This window comes from Electrona antarctica, assembly GCF_951216825.1.
Source record: "Electrona antarctica genome assembly, chromosome: 9".
Taxonomy (NCBI): domain Eukaryota; kingdom Metazoa; phylum Chordata; class Actinopteri; order Myctophiformes; family Myctophidae; genus Electrona; species Electrona antarctica.
In genome coordinates, this window is record NC_136790.1 from 9,011,678 (window position 1) to 9,027,466 (window position 15,789).

The 15,789-nt window shown below is 44.3% G+C and overlaps 1 protein-coding gene across 4 annotated transcripts in view; it reads right to left on the reverse strand.

Moving 5' to 3' along the window:
- Positions 1-15,789, reverse strand: part of LOC306929536 (receptor-type tyrosine-protein phosphatase gamma-like) — a 472,869-nt gene that overhangs the window by 15,685 nt on the left and 441,395 nt on the right. For all 4 annotated transcript variants that reach the window (XM_079510103.1, XM_079510102.1, XM_079510101.1 and 1 more), the window contains exons 16-22: positions 8,304-8,400; positions 7,360-7,442; positions 6,720-6,854; positions 6,288-6,422; positions 5,844-6,019; positions 4,373-4,508; positions 2,864-3,010 (exon numbers count right to left, since the gene is read on the reverse strand). In XM_079510103.1, the coding sequence (XP_079366229.1) occupies positions 2,864-3,010; positions 4,373-4,508; positions 5,844-6,019; positions 6,288-6,422; positions 6,720-6,854; positions 7,360-7,442; positions 8,304-8,400 (909 nt within the window). The remainder of the gene's footprint in view (positions 1-2,863; positions 3,011-4,372; positions 4,509-5,843; positions 6,020-6,287; positions 6,423-6,719; positions 6,855-7,359; positions 7,443-8,303; positions 8,401-15,789) is intronic.

The window sequence follows — 15,789 nt, forward strand, 5'->3', positions numbered from 1 at the left end:
ATTCAATTTAGCATCTTTACTAATTCCGGTGTATTTACGTTGCATTTATTTGTGTCCCGTCAAAATAAACAAAAATTAAATAAACGTGAGCATTTTGGCATTTTGGAGTGGACATTTTTGTGCTTTTGGGTCAGTAGTGGACTAGTGTGCATGTTTGACCATCTGCTCCTGGTGGCAGCCATTGATACAGTTGGAGGCCATCGATATTGTCCTTTTCTTTTTGCTGAGGTTTGCGTGATCTGCGCAAAAGGACAGTTAACCCATTTTGGGCGGGAACCCCTTTTGGTGTTTTAAACATGATGTTATAATTTAGCTATTGAAAAATAGCAGATCTACAAGCTCATAGCGCGCCACCGAGTGGCGCCACCGAGTGGCGCGCTACGAGCTTGTAGGTCTGCTATTTTTGAAAAATCGTGAAAATATTTATTTCAGAAAACTGGAGGATTTAGAAGGATTTTTTTTAATTTTGAGGTCAGGCCTAAATGGGTCAAATGATAAGGGACACTATCGGTGGCACCCAACTGTAGCTTCCTCTCTCTGCCAACTACAGGTAGTGTAGCCACTGTTACTTTAACTTTGAACTGGAGTTGTGAATTATGCTTCTGCACGGCTTGGTTTCAGAGGCGGTTGCAGAACGCAAACACAAAATGTTAGTGAACTGGAGGAATGGGCTAAACTGCCACAGGAATATACCGTCAGAAGCTGGTTCCTGGCTATGCATCACGTTTGCAGCAGCTCATAATAGCAAAAGGGTGCTCTACGAAGTATTAAATACACTTGTCATAAAGGGTTTTAATAATTCTAATAGTCATTAAATAGAATTTGTAGAAACCATTCATATTACTTTTGTTTAACTATTTTCTTGTTTGAATTGTTTATTTCATACAGTTGACAGTTTGTGAATTAATAATTTTGAGCACAACCGCATATTTATAGGTAGTTTATAAATCGAAATAAATGCTAAATAGTTTGCCAACGAAACCACTTCTGTTCTACGTGATGCCAGTCACTCAAACCAACATCACCACTGCACCCTCCATAGAAGAGATTGGGAAACAAATAAACAAGCAAAACAAAAGAAAACAAAAGAAAGTATATTCTTCAGAAGCAGCAGTAACAAACATTAATCAACTTAAATCCCATTTTGACTGCATAAATATATTAGCATGACAATAAGAGGCTATTGTTTTGCAAACACACTCTCGATCGAGCCCCCCGAGAACCCTTGGACTCAAACTGCGCAGTGCACGTGATGATAAAAGAGAGACAATTAGCATCCTCTGCTTGTTGCTCAGAACCTCCCAGATCTGCCTCCCACCCTCACCCGAACACCCCCCACCCTGAGCCAGCCACCATCATGCCTCTCGTTACTGTGACTATGGTGGCAGTCAATAGCTTCCACACTGCTGGGACATCACACATGCATATGAAGCTGTGAGTCTTACGTCTGCCGTCTAGTTTGGTTTGACTTGTGTGGTGTTCAATAATTATGCTGCTGCACTGATGTGGGTTAGGTACTTAGAGTATATATGAATAGAGACGGCACCCGAGTTCTCCTCCCATCCACTTGCATTAAGTTGCTCAAAAGCGCATGAGGCGATTTCACTGTGCATTCTGGGTAGGAACAGAGTGCATTCTGGGATGGATTGGGCCCAAACACATGAACGCGCTGCCGCTGACTATCATTGCAGGCATTCAGCGTTCACGTGTCATCGTGAACGTGCACAATGATAGTCAACGGACCAGCGCGTTCGCCTCAGGGTTTCATCCGGGTGCCATCTCTATTCATATATACTCTAAGGTTAGGTACTGTAGGTAGGTTGTGCGTTAAGGGTTCATTGATTTGCTTCGCTTCTGTGGGGTTGTCACAATTCCTGGTTCTCAATGCGGAGTCCGTGGACGCCCAGGGGTCCTTGAGGGGGTTCCAGGGCCCCCCCAGCTAAATGACTGATCGTTAGGAAGCAAATGGACCCTTACATGTCTTAAATTCACGGGTACATTTTGTGCCCTTTGTACACTCCCAGGTGACTTAACAGAGTGTAAACTCAAATGGGGGTCCATGGCCTAATGCAGGGGTTCTCAACGTTTTTGGCCGGGGACCCCCGGAAATGCTTTGGCAATGTCTCGGGACCCCCGCCCCGCCCCCTCCCGACCCCCAATATAAATTGACTGCTACAATAACCTTAAACCATTTTGGGCGGGAACCCCTTTTGATGTTTTAAGCATTGTTATAATTTAGCTATTGAAAAATAGCAGATCTACAAGCTCATAGCGCGCCACCGAGTGGCGCGCTACGAACTTGTAGGTCTGCTATTTTTGAAAAATCGTGAAAAAAAATATATATATATATATATATTTTTTTTTGAAAATATTTTGGGGACCCACCAAAATAATTTGGCGACCCCCCGAGGGGTCGCGACCCACGGGTTGAGAACCCCTGGCCTAATGCATAATTGCATATCAAACTGGGGTCCTAAATGAAAAAGGTTGAGAATCACTGTCTTACAGTACATGCTTCATCGGCACTTGTGTGCTGTTGAATTATGGTGATGTATCGATCGCAAATATGTTAAAGGAGGACTTCACCGCAAAAATTACTTATTTTCTCTCAATTACACACCCCTTGAATTGATTTTGTGCATTCCTAAGTCAATAATTCAACGACCAGGTTGCCACTGTGTCTCCTACCGCACAGCGGCCAAAGAAGTACTCCTTTAATATGGAATAGTGACTATAGGAGGATTTCATTTTTTGTATTATGCCCATCATTTAATCTCTGTTTATTATCTCTCCGCTGGGGAGGTAATGTTCAAGCCTGCTTGTCTCCAGCCCCCACCAGGCAACGACCTCCGACTCCTCTCACCTTGAACTGTTTGTCCAGACACGTTCGGCCACCGTGGCCCGGCGTGAAGATGCTGTTGACGTAGCTGTACAGCTGGCTGGCTGCCACCTCCGTCTCCTTGCCCAGAATGGCCTCCATCAAGGCATCGTGGATGAAGATGTACTGCTCCTGTGTGGGCCATTGACAAGACAGACACGGAGGACCGGCTCACATTAGAAACGCACTATACTGCATGTCAGCCATTCCCAACCTGTGGGCCGTGAGGACATTGGAAGAGGGCCACCAAATAATTGGCAAAACACTACGATTTTATGATTCAAGCTGGAACACAAGCTATCATTAAAATAAACATGCTTTTGGAAATGCACGTGGCCCACCCATCTGACAGGTGGATGTGTGGGCCGCGAACGCCTTTGACATTTGTGGGCCTTGATCCAGAAGGTTGGGAACCACTGCGGCACCATTTACCATGCATACTGTAGTGTATGCATACACGCATAAAATACAGGTGCATATATACATGCGCACGCACACACACGCACACACCTCCAACTTGTAAATAATAGAAAAAGATGCAGTGTGCATTTTAGATTTGAATACAATGAAAGCCAAATGCTCAGCTCAATACTGGCTGCATACCGTGTTATTTCCACGGACAAACAGGCAGTGAACAGAATTTGACTGAGCTGCAGGACAGAGATAAGATATATGGATGCAAGCAGGAAGGGAATGGCTGCCTCAAGTCCTCAGGCAGCTGGAGAATTGTTGCCGTTTTCTGCCCAAACAGCCGGTGGAGATGAACATAACATGTTGAGAGCACAATATAGCTGTCATTTCCAAACAGAGATATCCACTCTTTTTGAAAACAAAATGGGCCAGCAAAACTCAGCAAGGAATAAAAACTTAAGTTGGTATATATATTTTTTTGTCATCTCCTTGCTCTTGCGGTGGGGAAATAGTGGGATTTCCAGATTTATACAATGTATGGGGAAAATACTAATGCATTATGCATTTTGTCTTTACAAATCGTTCATAAATTATACATGTGCATGTACATGTGCACGACACGTGCATGCGTAAACATACACCTGTACGGTGCACGCCCCTGCTTGTTACCACTAACCACGATTTCAACATTTTAGGATGGATTTCAACATTTTAGGATGATTTTCAAACTTTTTGTCATGCTGCGGCAAGTTGTGAGCTTGTAGATCGGCTATTTCCATTCATGGCACTGGTGTGTAACCAAGTAAAAATCTGAAATAACTCCAAACCCAACCCCTAAAAATAACCTCTAAATGTATCATCTTAACCCGAACCTGAAACTTTGCCCAATTGTAATGCCTAGTGTAACTAATAAAACCTTTTTAACCATGCATATAACAGCCATTTCTCTTAAATATCTATTGTACATAAATGTACAAGTCCACTTGTACAATTCTACTATACTTGTGGGGACACTTGGCCATCAGAAGTATAGTAATACGAGTACACTCACACTCTCAATCATATTCACACACACTCACTTACCTCGGTCTGGACTAGGTAGTTGCGCTGTGTGCGGATGTGCTTCAGGAAGCCGAGCACATTGACCGTGCTCTTGTCTTTGATCTGCTTTAGCATGCTGTCAATGACAATGTATGTCCCGGTCCGACCCACTCCAGCACTGCAGGACACAACCACACATCCAATGAGTCCAATCACTGCAAGCCATTGAAGACACAAAGCACTATAAGCACACAAGAAAAGGTTCAAAGATATAGTAGCTTCAAAGTGTTGGGCTCGAGTCTGACTGATGTGGATCCGAGTCATGGTGCTTCTGGAGAGGCCATCTGCAGTGGACATACTGTAAAGCAGCTGGTTCTCAAACGTTTTCAAGTCAAGGACCCTCAGACTGATATGTCTTTTGCCGCCGACCCCGCATTTCCATCTGAAAATGTTTTAGGCCTGCAGGGAGTGACTGACCCCCAGAACATTTGAGATTTTTCAAAACAATTTAAAAAAAATAGCAGATGCACAAGATCGCAGCAAAACAATGAAAATAGCTGACCTACAAGCTCACAACACGTCACACTCACAATGTGATGTGTTGAGAGATTGTAGATCAGCCATTTTTCCTACTTTCGCTTGTTGAAAAACGGAAATACGAGGTTTCTGGCAGACAGCAATGATATCGCAACAAAAACAAGTAACTGGTAATTGGCCCTCACAAAGACAGGAGTACAAGAGCACACACACCCGTGTCTGGTTCGCTTGCCGAGTAATGAGCAGGAATATCCCGGTGTGTGTGGTGGTCAAAATGGAGGTAATGAGCAAGAGAGAGTGGTATTACGCTCGCCTACTGTACGTGTATTTGTGTGGCTTCAAACCAGGCGTGGAGATGTCTCAGATTGTCTCAGATGATTATCTATCATTGCGGTACAGATGATAGCAAAGATCCTCACACTCGCTCCCCAGGGGACGACCCACACTGGACAATTACCCGTTATTTCCCAGCCTGTCTTGCAGCAAAGTGCCCTTAAATACAAGCTGGCAACCATGGTTTGGTTCAGCATTTGCTGACAGAATTGTACCGGGTATACAGCTGTAAATTGGGAAAGAGTGCAGTAACAGGCACTTACTCTAGGCATATAATTTGTTTTCAGCAGCTCCATGTTGTGCGTTTATAAAAAAACGTATGCATAGAAATTGCATCCTTGCATATGCCGAGTCAATAAACATACTGTACAGTCCACAAGTCAAACTGTCCTACACAGTATGAGGTAAAGTACAGTCACGAAAACAAAACATAAGTACTGTCTGAACATTATACACTATTGGTGAATGTACTGTCATTTGATTGTCCGTGATGCCCTGCCATTGTCCCGAAAATACCCAAAGTTCATTGATACTAGGCCTCATTGGCCATGCCATCGACTGCACTTCTCAATGGTTCATCTCTTTCTCCAAAATAGGAGAAACCGAAAATAATGATGTTAAAATCCCAGTGGAGAGGCCTCACCTGCAATGGACAAGCACAGGGCCCATATCGGGAGTCTGGGCAGCTGACGACCTGCGGACGAAGGTGAGGACAGGCAGGGTGTACTCGGGGACGCCCATGTCAGGCCACTGGGTGTAGTGGTACTGCAGCACCGTCCGCTCACTCTGAGCACGGCCCTTAGGGTTGCCCTTTGAACCCTGGATGGAGTGACGGAGGCGAAGGAACAGATGGAGTGAAGGAACAGGTCTAAGTTGGGTTGGTGAAGAAATATATATAAACATTTTGAAAAAAACAAATACATTAATATATTGTATAGCAAAAGACACAATAGGCTACTATAAACAAACCCATTAACAACAACACACATCGTATACATCATATGGGTGTCATAGATTATCTTCTTATTTGCTCAAAATGGAGGTCTTTCCTGTCTGGTCAAAAAGTCCAGGCCCCTCCCTGTCTCACCTTTTTGACTTTGGTGTTGCGCATGGTGAAACGACGGACGGTGTAGCACGCATGCACTTTGGTGCTTCTCAGTGTGACCACAATGTTGCCGTACTCCTCACTGTTCTCCGTGGGCCAATACTGATCACATTTTCTCTGCAGGTGATGACACACACACACACACACACACACACACACACACACACACACACACACACACACACACACACACACACACACACACACACACACACACACACACACACACACACACACACACACACACACACACACACACACACACACACACACACACACACACACACACACACACACACACACACACACGTTATGTTACCGCACGTCTATGATTAGTTCATGTATGAGATTGTGTTTTGTGTACGTCTGTGTGTGCGTGCGTGTGCACGCGTGCACGCGTGTGTGTGTACATACTCTGCCTTTCTCCACTAGGTTGGTTATCATAACGATAATGCAAGTGTTCTGCTCCCACATCATCCGCCAGAAGTCTTCAAAGGTGGATTTGAGAGGACCTTGGGCAGCGATGTAAGCCTTGGGCTTATTATAACCCTGGAAAATGAAAGGGGGAGAGAGAGAGAGAAAAAGAGAGAGAGAGAGAGAGAGAGAGAGAAAAAAAAGAGAGAGAGAGAGAGAGAGAGAGATAGAGAGTCAGTGATATTTTTATATGCACAGAAATAAATCACAAACACGGTTATTTATACAGAGGGGTAGAGACAATCAGAGAACAGCCATGGCCGTAGTTTTCAAAACACAGAAATTGTTCGTTGTCATTATCAAAATCCAGTGGTTCTCAAAGCATTCCATTTCAACCCATTTTCGACCCTCAAAACTCTGAGATTGTACAAAAATGTACCTGTAAGAGTCCATTTTGGAACCCTGAGGGTTCCTGGACCACCCTTTGAGAACCACTCCTCATAGTTCACTGATTGGTCCTGGATTCAGCCGGCAAATCAACTCAATTGATTCACACTGGAAGCAATAATATCTTGTAGCAAAAACACAGCCGCACGCACACAGTGTAATAGAGTAAACATCTTCCGAAGGGTCCACTCACATCCACATAGTTGGCGTTAATGTAATCTGTATGTTTGGAGTCCTTCCCAGCCAGGGGACGAAGCTTCACTCTGCTGTGGTCATCTGGTGGAGAGAGACACACACACACACACACACACACACACACACACACACACGCACATTTGTACACAGATCTGATGACAAATGAAATAGGTAAACTGACCCTATAGCTACTGTACACAGAGCGTGTTTGCTGCACCTGCTCTCCTGCCAGTGTGACTGAATCCATGCCACTAGCATGGCCTTTGTCATACTGATATGACCCTCAAGACTGGTTTTCAACGCTTTTGTCTGTTGAACAAGATGGAAGTCTAATAATTGTGTGGCTTCCATGTGGATACAAGTGACATACCGGCAAACATAAAACATATGTTCTACCTACTGGCCTATTTGGCCCTGGCCCCTGATATGTCCAGCGATTTGCAATATTAGAACTCTCCGTGCACGTGCACACACACGCACGCACGCACGCACGCACGCACGCACGCACACACGCTACTTGGCGGCTTGGCCCCTAGGACGCCATAAAGATACGTTATTTCTGTAGAGCATCACGTCATATAAACGGCTCTGTTGCCAAAGCATAAATTAAGCTTTAGGCTCACCGGCCGAGCAGCCGGCCAACAAGCTGGCGTGCCACTCTGTGCTTTACACTTTGAAGTGTGTGAACTATATTTAATGTGAACTTCACAGCGTTGAGTACCCACTGTTTCCCAAACAGTGGGTCGGGACCCATGTGTGGGTCGCAGACACATTGTTATGGGTCCCCTTAGTTTTTAATTAGCCTATTGCTATTATTTCAAAACATTTTCCAAAAAACATTCCCAAAAAAGCATGAATTAATAACAAAATCCAATGATATATTTTCAGTAATGTCATGAAGATATGAAAAAAAAGAAATCTAAGATCTACAAGAGTACTCACAGGCCACTATGTTGATGTATCTGTTCTTGTGCTTGTTGTCAGGGTGGTTTGAGTGTTCCGATGTGATCTTCATGTCTGCTGTGCACCGCTGCACCTCCTGAGGAGACACAAACACACACACACACACATACACACAAACATATTTTTATACTTTTGAATACACGACTACTTAATTAACCACGGACTTAAACCACTCCAGAATCTTTTTTTATTTTATTTTTTATTTTTTTGCTTTTCTACCTTTATTGATAGATACAAGGTGAAGAATGACAGGAAAGAGGTAAATGGTAAATGGTGGATTTATATAGCGCCTTTATCCAAGGCGCTTTACATAGATTGTGCATTACATTCACCCATTCACACACACATTCATACACAGATGGCGGCGGAAGCCATGCAAGGTACCAACCAGCACATCGGGAGCAATTTGGGGTTCAGTGTCTTGCCCAAGGACACTTCGACATGTAGACAGGAGGAGCCGGGATTCGAACCGCCGACCCATGGATCATTGGACGACCTGCTCTACCTCCTGAGCCACAGCCGCAGCCGAGGGAGAGAGAGGCAGGGGGAGACGTACAGCAAACATTGTCATGAACGGGACTCGAACACACAGAGTGCTGTCAGGCCAGAGCCTATATGTGGCATGCGCCTGTGGGCACTCGGGGACCCACGGTGCTTGGGTCCCCCTGGAAGTGCGCCCCGGAGTTCGTTGGTAGTGCATGGCCGGGTGTGGGCGCCCTCCCCCATGGACCACTAGGCCAACGGGCTCCCCAGTCTAAGAGAATCTGACTTGAGTTACAACCAGTAACTGGGCTGGGGTTCAAGTGGTTAATTAAAAGGGGAATATCAAACATATTAGTCCTATAATTCTGTTGCAAGGAGGACAAGTGAAAAATTACACTTCCCAGGGTGTTCCATGTTGCTAGTATAGACTGGTTATGTATCGTTTCCCCTTACTTGGCGTGCACCCTAATTCTTTTTACTGCTTCCGACTGCTTGAAAGACACTCGTGATACGTCTAGTAGTACGACTGCAGCCACAGTTGGCCACTGAGCGGCTGCATGCCGTCAGGAGCATCTCAGAGGTACAGTAATGGAGGATATATCTTTTCTCACTAACATCTCCCACCCAGCTGGGATTTTAATTGACAATCCTGCGATCTTTCAATATACTGCACTTCACAGCATCTTTATTTTACCAACAGCCAATTTTTATGTAATGTGATATCAATACAACCTAATATCAGTGTAATAAAAATAATTATATTCAATAACATCTATATAAAACCAAGAGTCGGTCCGGACCCACGGTTCTCCAGAACCAACACAAAAGGCTCTGCTCAGGCTCTGCCAGTGGGCCTAATCAGCCTAAATCCCCTCACCTGTGCAATTTCCAGCCTCTGCCCTCAGCCAATTGATTGCCATGGCAACCCCACACCTGACAATTGATTAGCCTACTTAACCAGTCCACTTTTCACAGTCAGTCAGCCCTCTTCAGACACACAGGCAGATACAGAGATCTCCATTTGGGACACAGACAGACAGTCAGTTAAAACGGGTGCTATGAGTTGACAACGGGTATTAATTGACAACGGGTATTATTAGGTTCCCAAGTTGCATCGTTCTCAAGTAGGCCAGTAGCCGACGGGCACGCACAGGTCTAGTTCAATATGAATGGTTTGTGTAACATGTCACGCATTAGAAGGACATTCTAAGCCTTAGAATGGTCATTGTGTCCTTGTAATCCCTTAGAATATAAGGGATTAGAAGGACACAATGAACTGGTATATATAGTGTCCTTATGGATATTAAATATCCTTATGGATATAAGTAAGTACTGTATGTCCAAGTGGCTTATTTTCGGTATCAGCCAAGCAACGAGGTCATGCATCCCCCTACAAGGTGCTAGATCAGGGTGTGAGCACCATACCTAGCGCCAGCTCCCACTCCTTATCGTATGTCTTCGTTATTCAAGCCGTGCCAAATATGCTGAGCTAGATACAGTTATAGACAGACAGACATCATAAAGACTATATTTACTGAATGAATCCCAATCAGTATAGAGCCACTGGTCCACATAATGAAATAAAATAAATCCATACGATACACTTATTGCTCCTCCGCTATTATCTAAGTGAATGACAAATGAACCCGCTTGAATCTTGGAACGTTTAGAACCTGTACCTATACTGGGTCTAAGTGTACTTCTCCAAGCTTTCCACACTGCCCCACTATAACTGGGGTTCGCAGTGGCCCCCTCCCTGGGTCTGGCCAGACAACGGATGTGTGTCAACTTTAAATATCTGGTGTTGCAGCCGGCTGTTGACTGCTAGCTCAGCATGGCGGGGTGGGGGTGGAGGGTCCGGGGAACACACACATTACACAGACACTGCATTTGGCTCTGACCCCTCGCCGTCAACTCCTCCCGGGGGCTTTCACAGGCTTCCCCCCACCCCGCTTTATAGCGCTATTAAATGTCTATTTTGTCATACTATAACCGGAGATGGAATGCCTTTATTTTGGGAATCGTTCATGCAACTATCGGGGTTATCGTGCGTGTGTGTGTGTGTGTGTGTGTGTGTGTGTGTGTGTGTGTGTGTGTGTGTGTCGTCAGCATGCATGCATGGTGCAGGGGAGAGGTTATAGGGGTGGGGGTGGTGTAACTGAGACCGGTACGCCGACCACCTGAGACGCATTCATGCGCACACGCACGCACACACGCACCCATGCACACACGCGTACACACACACACACACACACACACACACACACGCTTTGGGTGTGTTACCAGTTAGGGGATCAAATTTATAGCATGACGGGAAAAGCAGGGATGGGGTCTTTGGGAAGGGGGGGACCACTTTGGGTTCCATCTGCCAACCATGTCAGCTGTCCTGCTCAACAGGCGAAACATGGAACACATGTACAGTACAGGCACAGCCACACGCTATGCACACACAGCCCTAATTTGTATGTACACTATTTATTTATTCATTTATTTAACAGGGACAATGCACATTAATCAACAGGTCAGTTGCTAATTTTCATCTGCAGTTCCCTGAGCAGGCTGTTACAAAGTGCTGATAACAGTACAGTATCCATACAAAAACAAATACAAGACAAGACAAGTAAACATAGTATAGTATAGTATAGTATAGTATAGTATAGTATAGTATAGTATAGTATAGTATAGTATAGTATAGTATAGTATAGTATAGTATAGTATATAGAACAATTACAGTGAAATGTGAGAAGTGACACCAGTGGCAAATGGAGCCGACAGTAATTACCCATGATTACAAATTTGGTTTGCTTTAAGCGACCTCTTAAGGCTAAATTTGAAGTTCAAATAGTTGGTGGTCTCTCTTACTTTGGTAGGGAGTCAATATTCCAGTGATAGGAAACACGTTTTTACCAAACACACTACATCTGAATGGCACTTTGCACATAGTTACACCCTTGTTACTCTGTCACCACTTTCCCTTCGATCTAGGATTGGTCCATGGTTGATATGTCTCAGTGGTGGAGGTGCAAGCCCATTTAAAAACTGAAAAGTGAGACAAGCATCTTCAAAATGTTTAAAGCTAAATAAATTCTACTTTTGAACCCTACTGACCAGTGACCACTCTTCAGTTTGACAACCCTGCAGGACCACACACAGTACACAACACACAGTACACAGTACACAACACACAGTACACAACCAGCGGTGTAAAGTAACTAAGTAATTTACTGTACGTAAGTACCATCTTGAGGCATTGTTACTATAGGCCTATAAAGTACATTTGGGACATTTTAAAATAGCCGATCTACAAGCTCACAATGTGTCGCAATGCTACGCAGTGTGAGCTTGTAGATCTGCCATTTTCAAAATATTGTTATACTTGTTATATTTGATTTTTTTTAATGGGACATTCTGCACAATGAGTACTTTTACTTTTGTTACTTACTTTGAATTCCGGACTTTTACTTCTATATTGCAGTATTCTACTTGTACTGAAGTAAAACAAGCGAGTACTTTTTTCTCACCACTGTACACAACATCATCCCCCAACACACAGTAGTACATGAACACAGCACATAACACATAGTACACAACACAGCACATAGTTCAGTTCACAGTACAGTACACAGACATTCAGCACATCCAGCTTCTCCCCAGGACTCAAAGGCTAGAGTTGACAGGACTTGGATCAGTGGTTTGGGCCCCCGGGCTGGACAAAACCCTTTGCCAGGATCCAGAAATGTTCAAGTTGAGATGAGGATAGAAGTGGGAAGTGTGTGTTGTGTTATATATATAGTGTGTGCGTGTGCGTGTGCGTGTGCGTGTGCGTGTGCGCGCGATGGATGGAACGGAGAGTTGGTTGGTGGGGATGGAGTTATTTCAATTCAGAAGAAGGACGGCGAGAGGGCCTCCTCCTCAGAGCATGCCCCAGTGTCCATCAACCCATAGCCCTGCATCGTGCTCCGCTTTCCTGATGAAGTAAGTTGAAGGGTCCAAAAACCCTTCAGGCTCCCCATGCCCCTCTCTGCTCGCTCGTTCAGCGAAGGAATTCAGAGAGGTCAGAGATGGAAGAAAACAAACGACAAGGGTGGGTGGGGGGTGTATGAGCAGAGCATCTCTGTCTGGCGGAAACCTTACAAGCTCAAATCGTGTTCACAACATGGTGTCAAATCTTTTGATGTATAGCACGGTATATATTTCTGTGGGACTTCTTCCTACTAAAAAACAAACAAGACCAAAAGGCAGGATATTTACTTGCAGCCCATTAAAACAGGTCTGTGATGGCGTGACAAAACATTGGTGTTTTGGAAACTGCGCCAGACTGCAGGCTGAAATGTTCATGCAGGGCCCTGTTGATATGCATCGTTTCAGGGACTCGCTCTATGCATCTCTCTCCAATGCTCCATATACTGTAGGAAACCTAGGCTTTTTTACTTCTGACATAGTAACGTTTGCAGTCACTTACAAATATTTGGCATTCCTTTGTACTTTCTTATTTCAGATTAAAGTGCCATTTAGTGAATGAAGATGCCTCCGGAAACCTGTTCATGTACCTAGGAATAGTGGTATCAACAGTATTGGAGCTAGTTGAGTGATGGAATGCGCTATGTGAGCATGTAGATTGACTATTTACATACTGTAATACTTGAAGAATTTGGGGAATTTTGGGGGGGGGGGGGGGGGGGGATTTCTCCCTACAAATACAGCCCAAAATACAGACACGAGGTTGAATGAATGTGGTTAAGATCGGTGCGTTTAATAAAAAACAACACAAAGCACATTCCACCTGGGACTGCCCCAGGATCAGCTGCATGGCAGTGGCTGCAACCTGCTCAGTCACATTCTTTCATTTGTTTGAAAAGCTGCTATCGCTAACCTAGCCCTCAGCGTCTGATAAAACAGTGTGTGCTTGTTCAGCAAGTACAGTGAAAAGAAGAGAGTCCGCACACAGGATTGCTCCAATGGTGTTATTTTATTGAAACACCATAGTTAAGACACAACGTTTCGACCGCCTGCGGTCGAAACGTCTTGCCTTGGTGCACCAGCCAGGAACTGGATGTGTGCAAGCCACCTGCCTTTTAAACTTGTTCAGTAAGTACCATGTACACTACAGTACTATGGTTCTAACCTATATAGTACCATGTACACTACAGTACCATGGTTCTAACCTATATAGCCCTGAGCATCAGATAAAACAGTGTGTGCTTGTACAGCATGTACAGTACCATGTGGAATCCATTGTCTTGCCTTTGTCGTGTCCCTACAGCCCTAGACCCAGTGGTTCGGAAAATCCATACATTATTATTAGTAGTATGAAACTTCCAAAACCTTTGTCGTTTTTTTTTGTCTGCATCAATGTTTTGTCATGTGTTCTGGTTTTTGTCAATGGTCATTTATATTGACCAGATCTGTAGAGGACTAGAGGGCGCAGTGGAGTTCAAGAGGAATCCAGCAGTAGCCGTTTTTTTTTTTTTTTTTACTGAATTATGTTGATAATGTGCATGTGAACCACTGTTAGCAGTGAAAAAAAGAAATAATAATTTTATACCCCAACCGTCTGGGCACCTAGGCTGCTGAGCCAGCCTCCAGGAAGAAACCCTAAATACAAAGGGAAGACATCATTGGACATAACAACCACACCAAGGGGTCTAATGAAGTACTGTCACTTCATAAACACGTGAAAAACTGGTAAAAATACAAAAATCACAGCACTCCATCTTTAAGAAGGTATGTGGGGTCAAGCCGGTGAAACGCGGTTCTGCGTAAGTAGGAAGCGACAGATTCACAACATTCTGTGGACTTAATTCCCACAACATACAACAGATGTAAAAACAAAACAAAAAAAACGGATTCACCCGCACGGTGGGTTAATCGGTATGGAATGTTCGGCACGGTGGGTTAATCGGTATGGAATGTTCGGCACGGTGGGTTAATCGGTATGGAATGTTCGGCACGGTGGGTTAATCGGTATGGAATGTTCGGCACGGTGGGTTAATCGGTATGGAATGTTCGGCACGGTGGGTTAATCGGTATGGAATGTTCGGCACGGTGGGTTAATCGGTATGGAATGTTCGGCACGGTGGGTTAATCGGTATGGAATGTTCGGCATGGATTTCTTTTTCCCCCCAGTGATCAATGTGATCATCCTGTTACAGTAAGAAAACAGCTGGTCCGGAATTCACCTTTAAAGGGATAGTTCAGATTTTTTGAACTTAAGTTGTATGAAATACTTGCCATTAATATAGTGGTTGCAACTGTATTAATTGATTGCCCGAGTCCTGTGGTGGGAGTGCTGCTCTGGCACTGGGGGCCACGCAGTAAAAGTAAATTAATCCACAAAACGAACGTAATTTGTATTGTTGACCTATTTCTAAAATATTAGTGCAACTTCCGTTCTTTTTTTACCCCTCTATCACACAAACTGTTTTTTGTGTCCATATCACTACGCCCAAAAAATAGTTCCATGTGATAGAGGGGTCAAAGTTGAACGAAAGTCGCGCTAATATTTTAGAAATAGGACAACAATACAAATTACGTTCGTTTTGTGGATTCATTTACTTTTACTGCGTGGCCCCAGTGCCCCCCACAAAATGACTGGAACTACTTAATATTGACCAAAACCAGAGCAGAACTCCCACCATGGGACTCGGGCAATCAATTAATACAGTTGCAACCACTATATTAATGGCAAGTATTTCATACAATTTAAGTTAAAAAAATCTGAACTATCCCTTTAACAAAAATCATTTCAGTCTTGACCATATTTACTTTTCTGCCCCAAAAGTGTATTGTACAGAGAAGGTGGGGTCCTGAGACCTTTCCCACCATGCAGCATAGTCCCTCAACAACACAAAACAGCCTGCGTGTCGGTGAGTAGCGAAATGGTTTTCCATATTTTCACTACAGTTGGAGACCTCGCACACCACGGTGGTGGAAGTTTCGGTCCATGGGAATAGCACCGCTCCTAACAGAGCGCGTTAGCCAG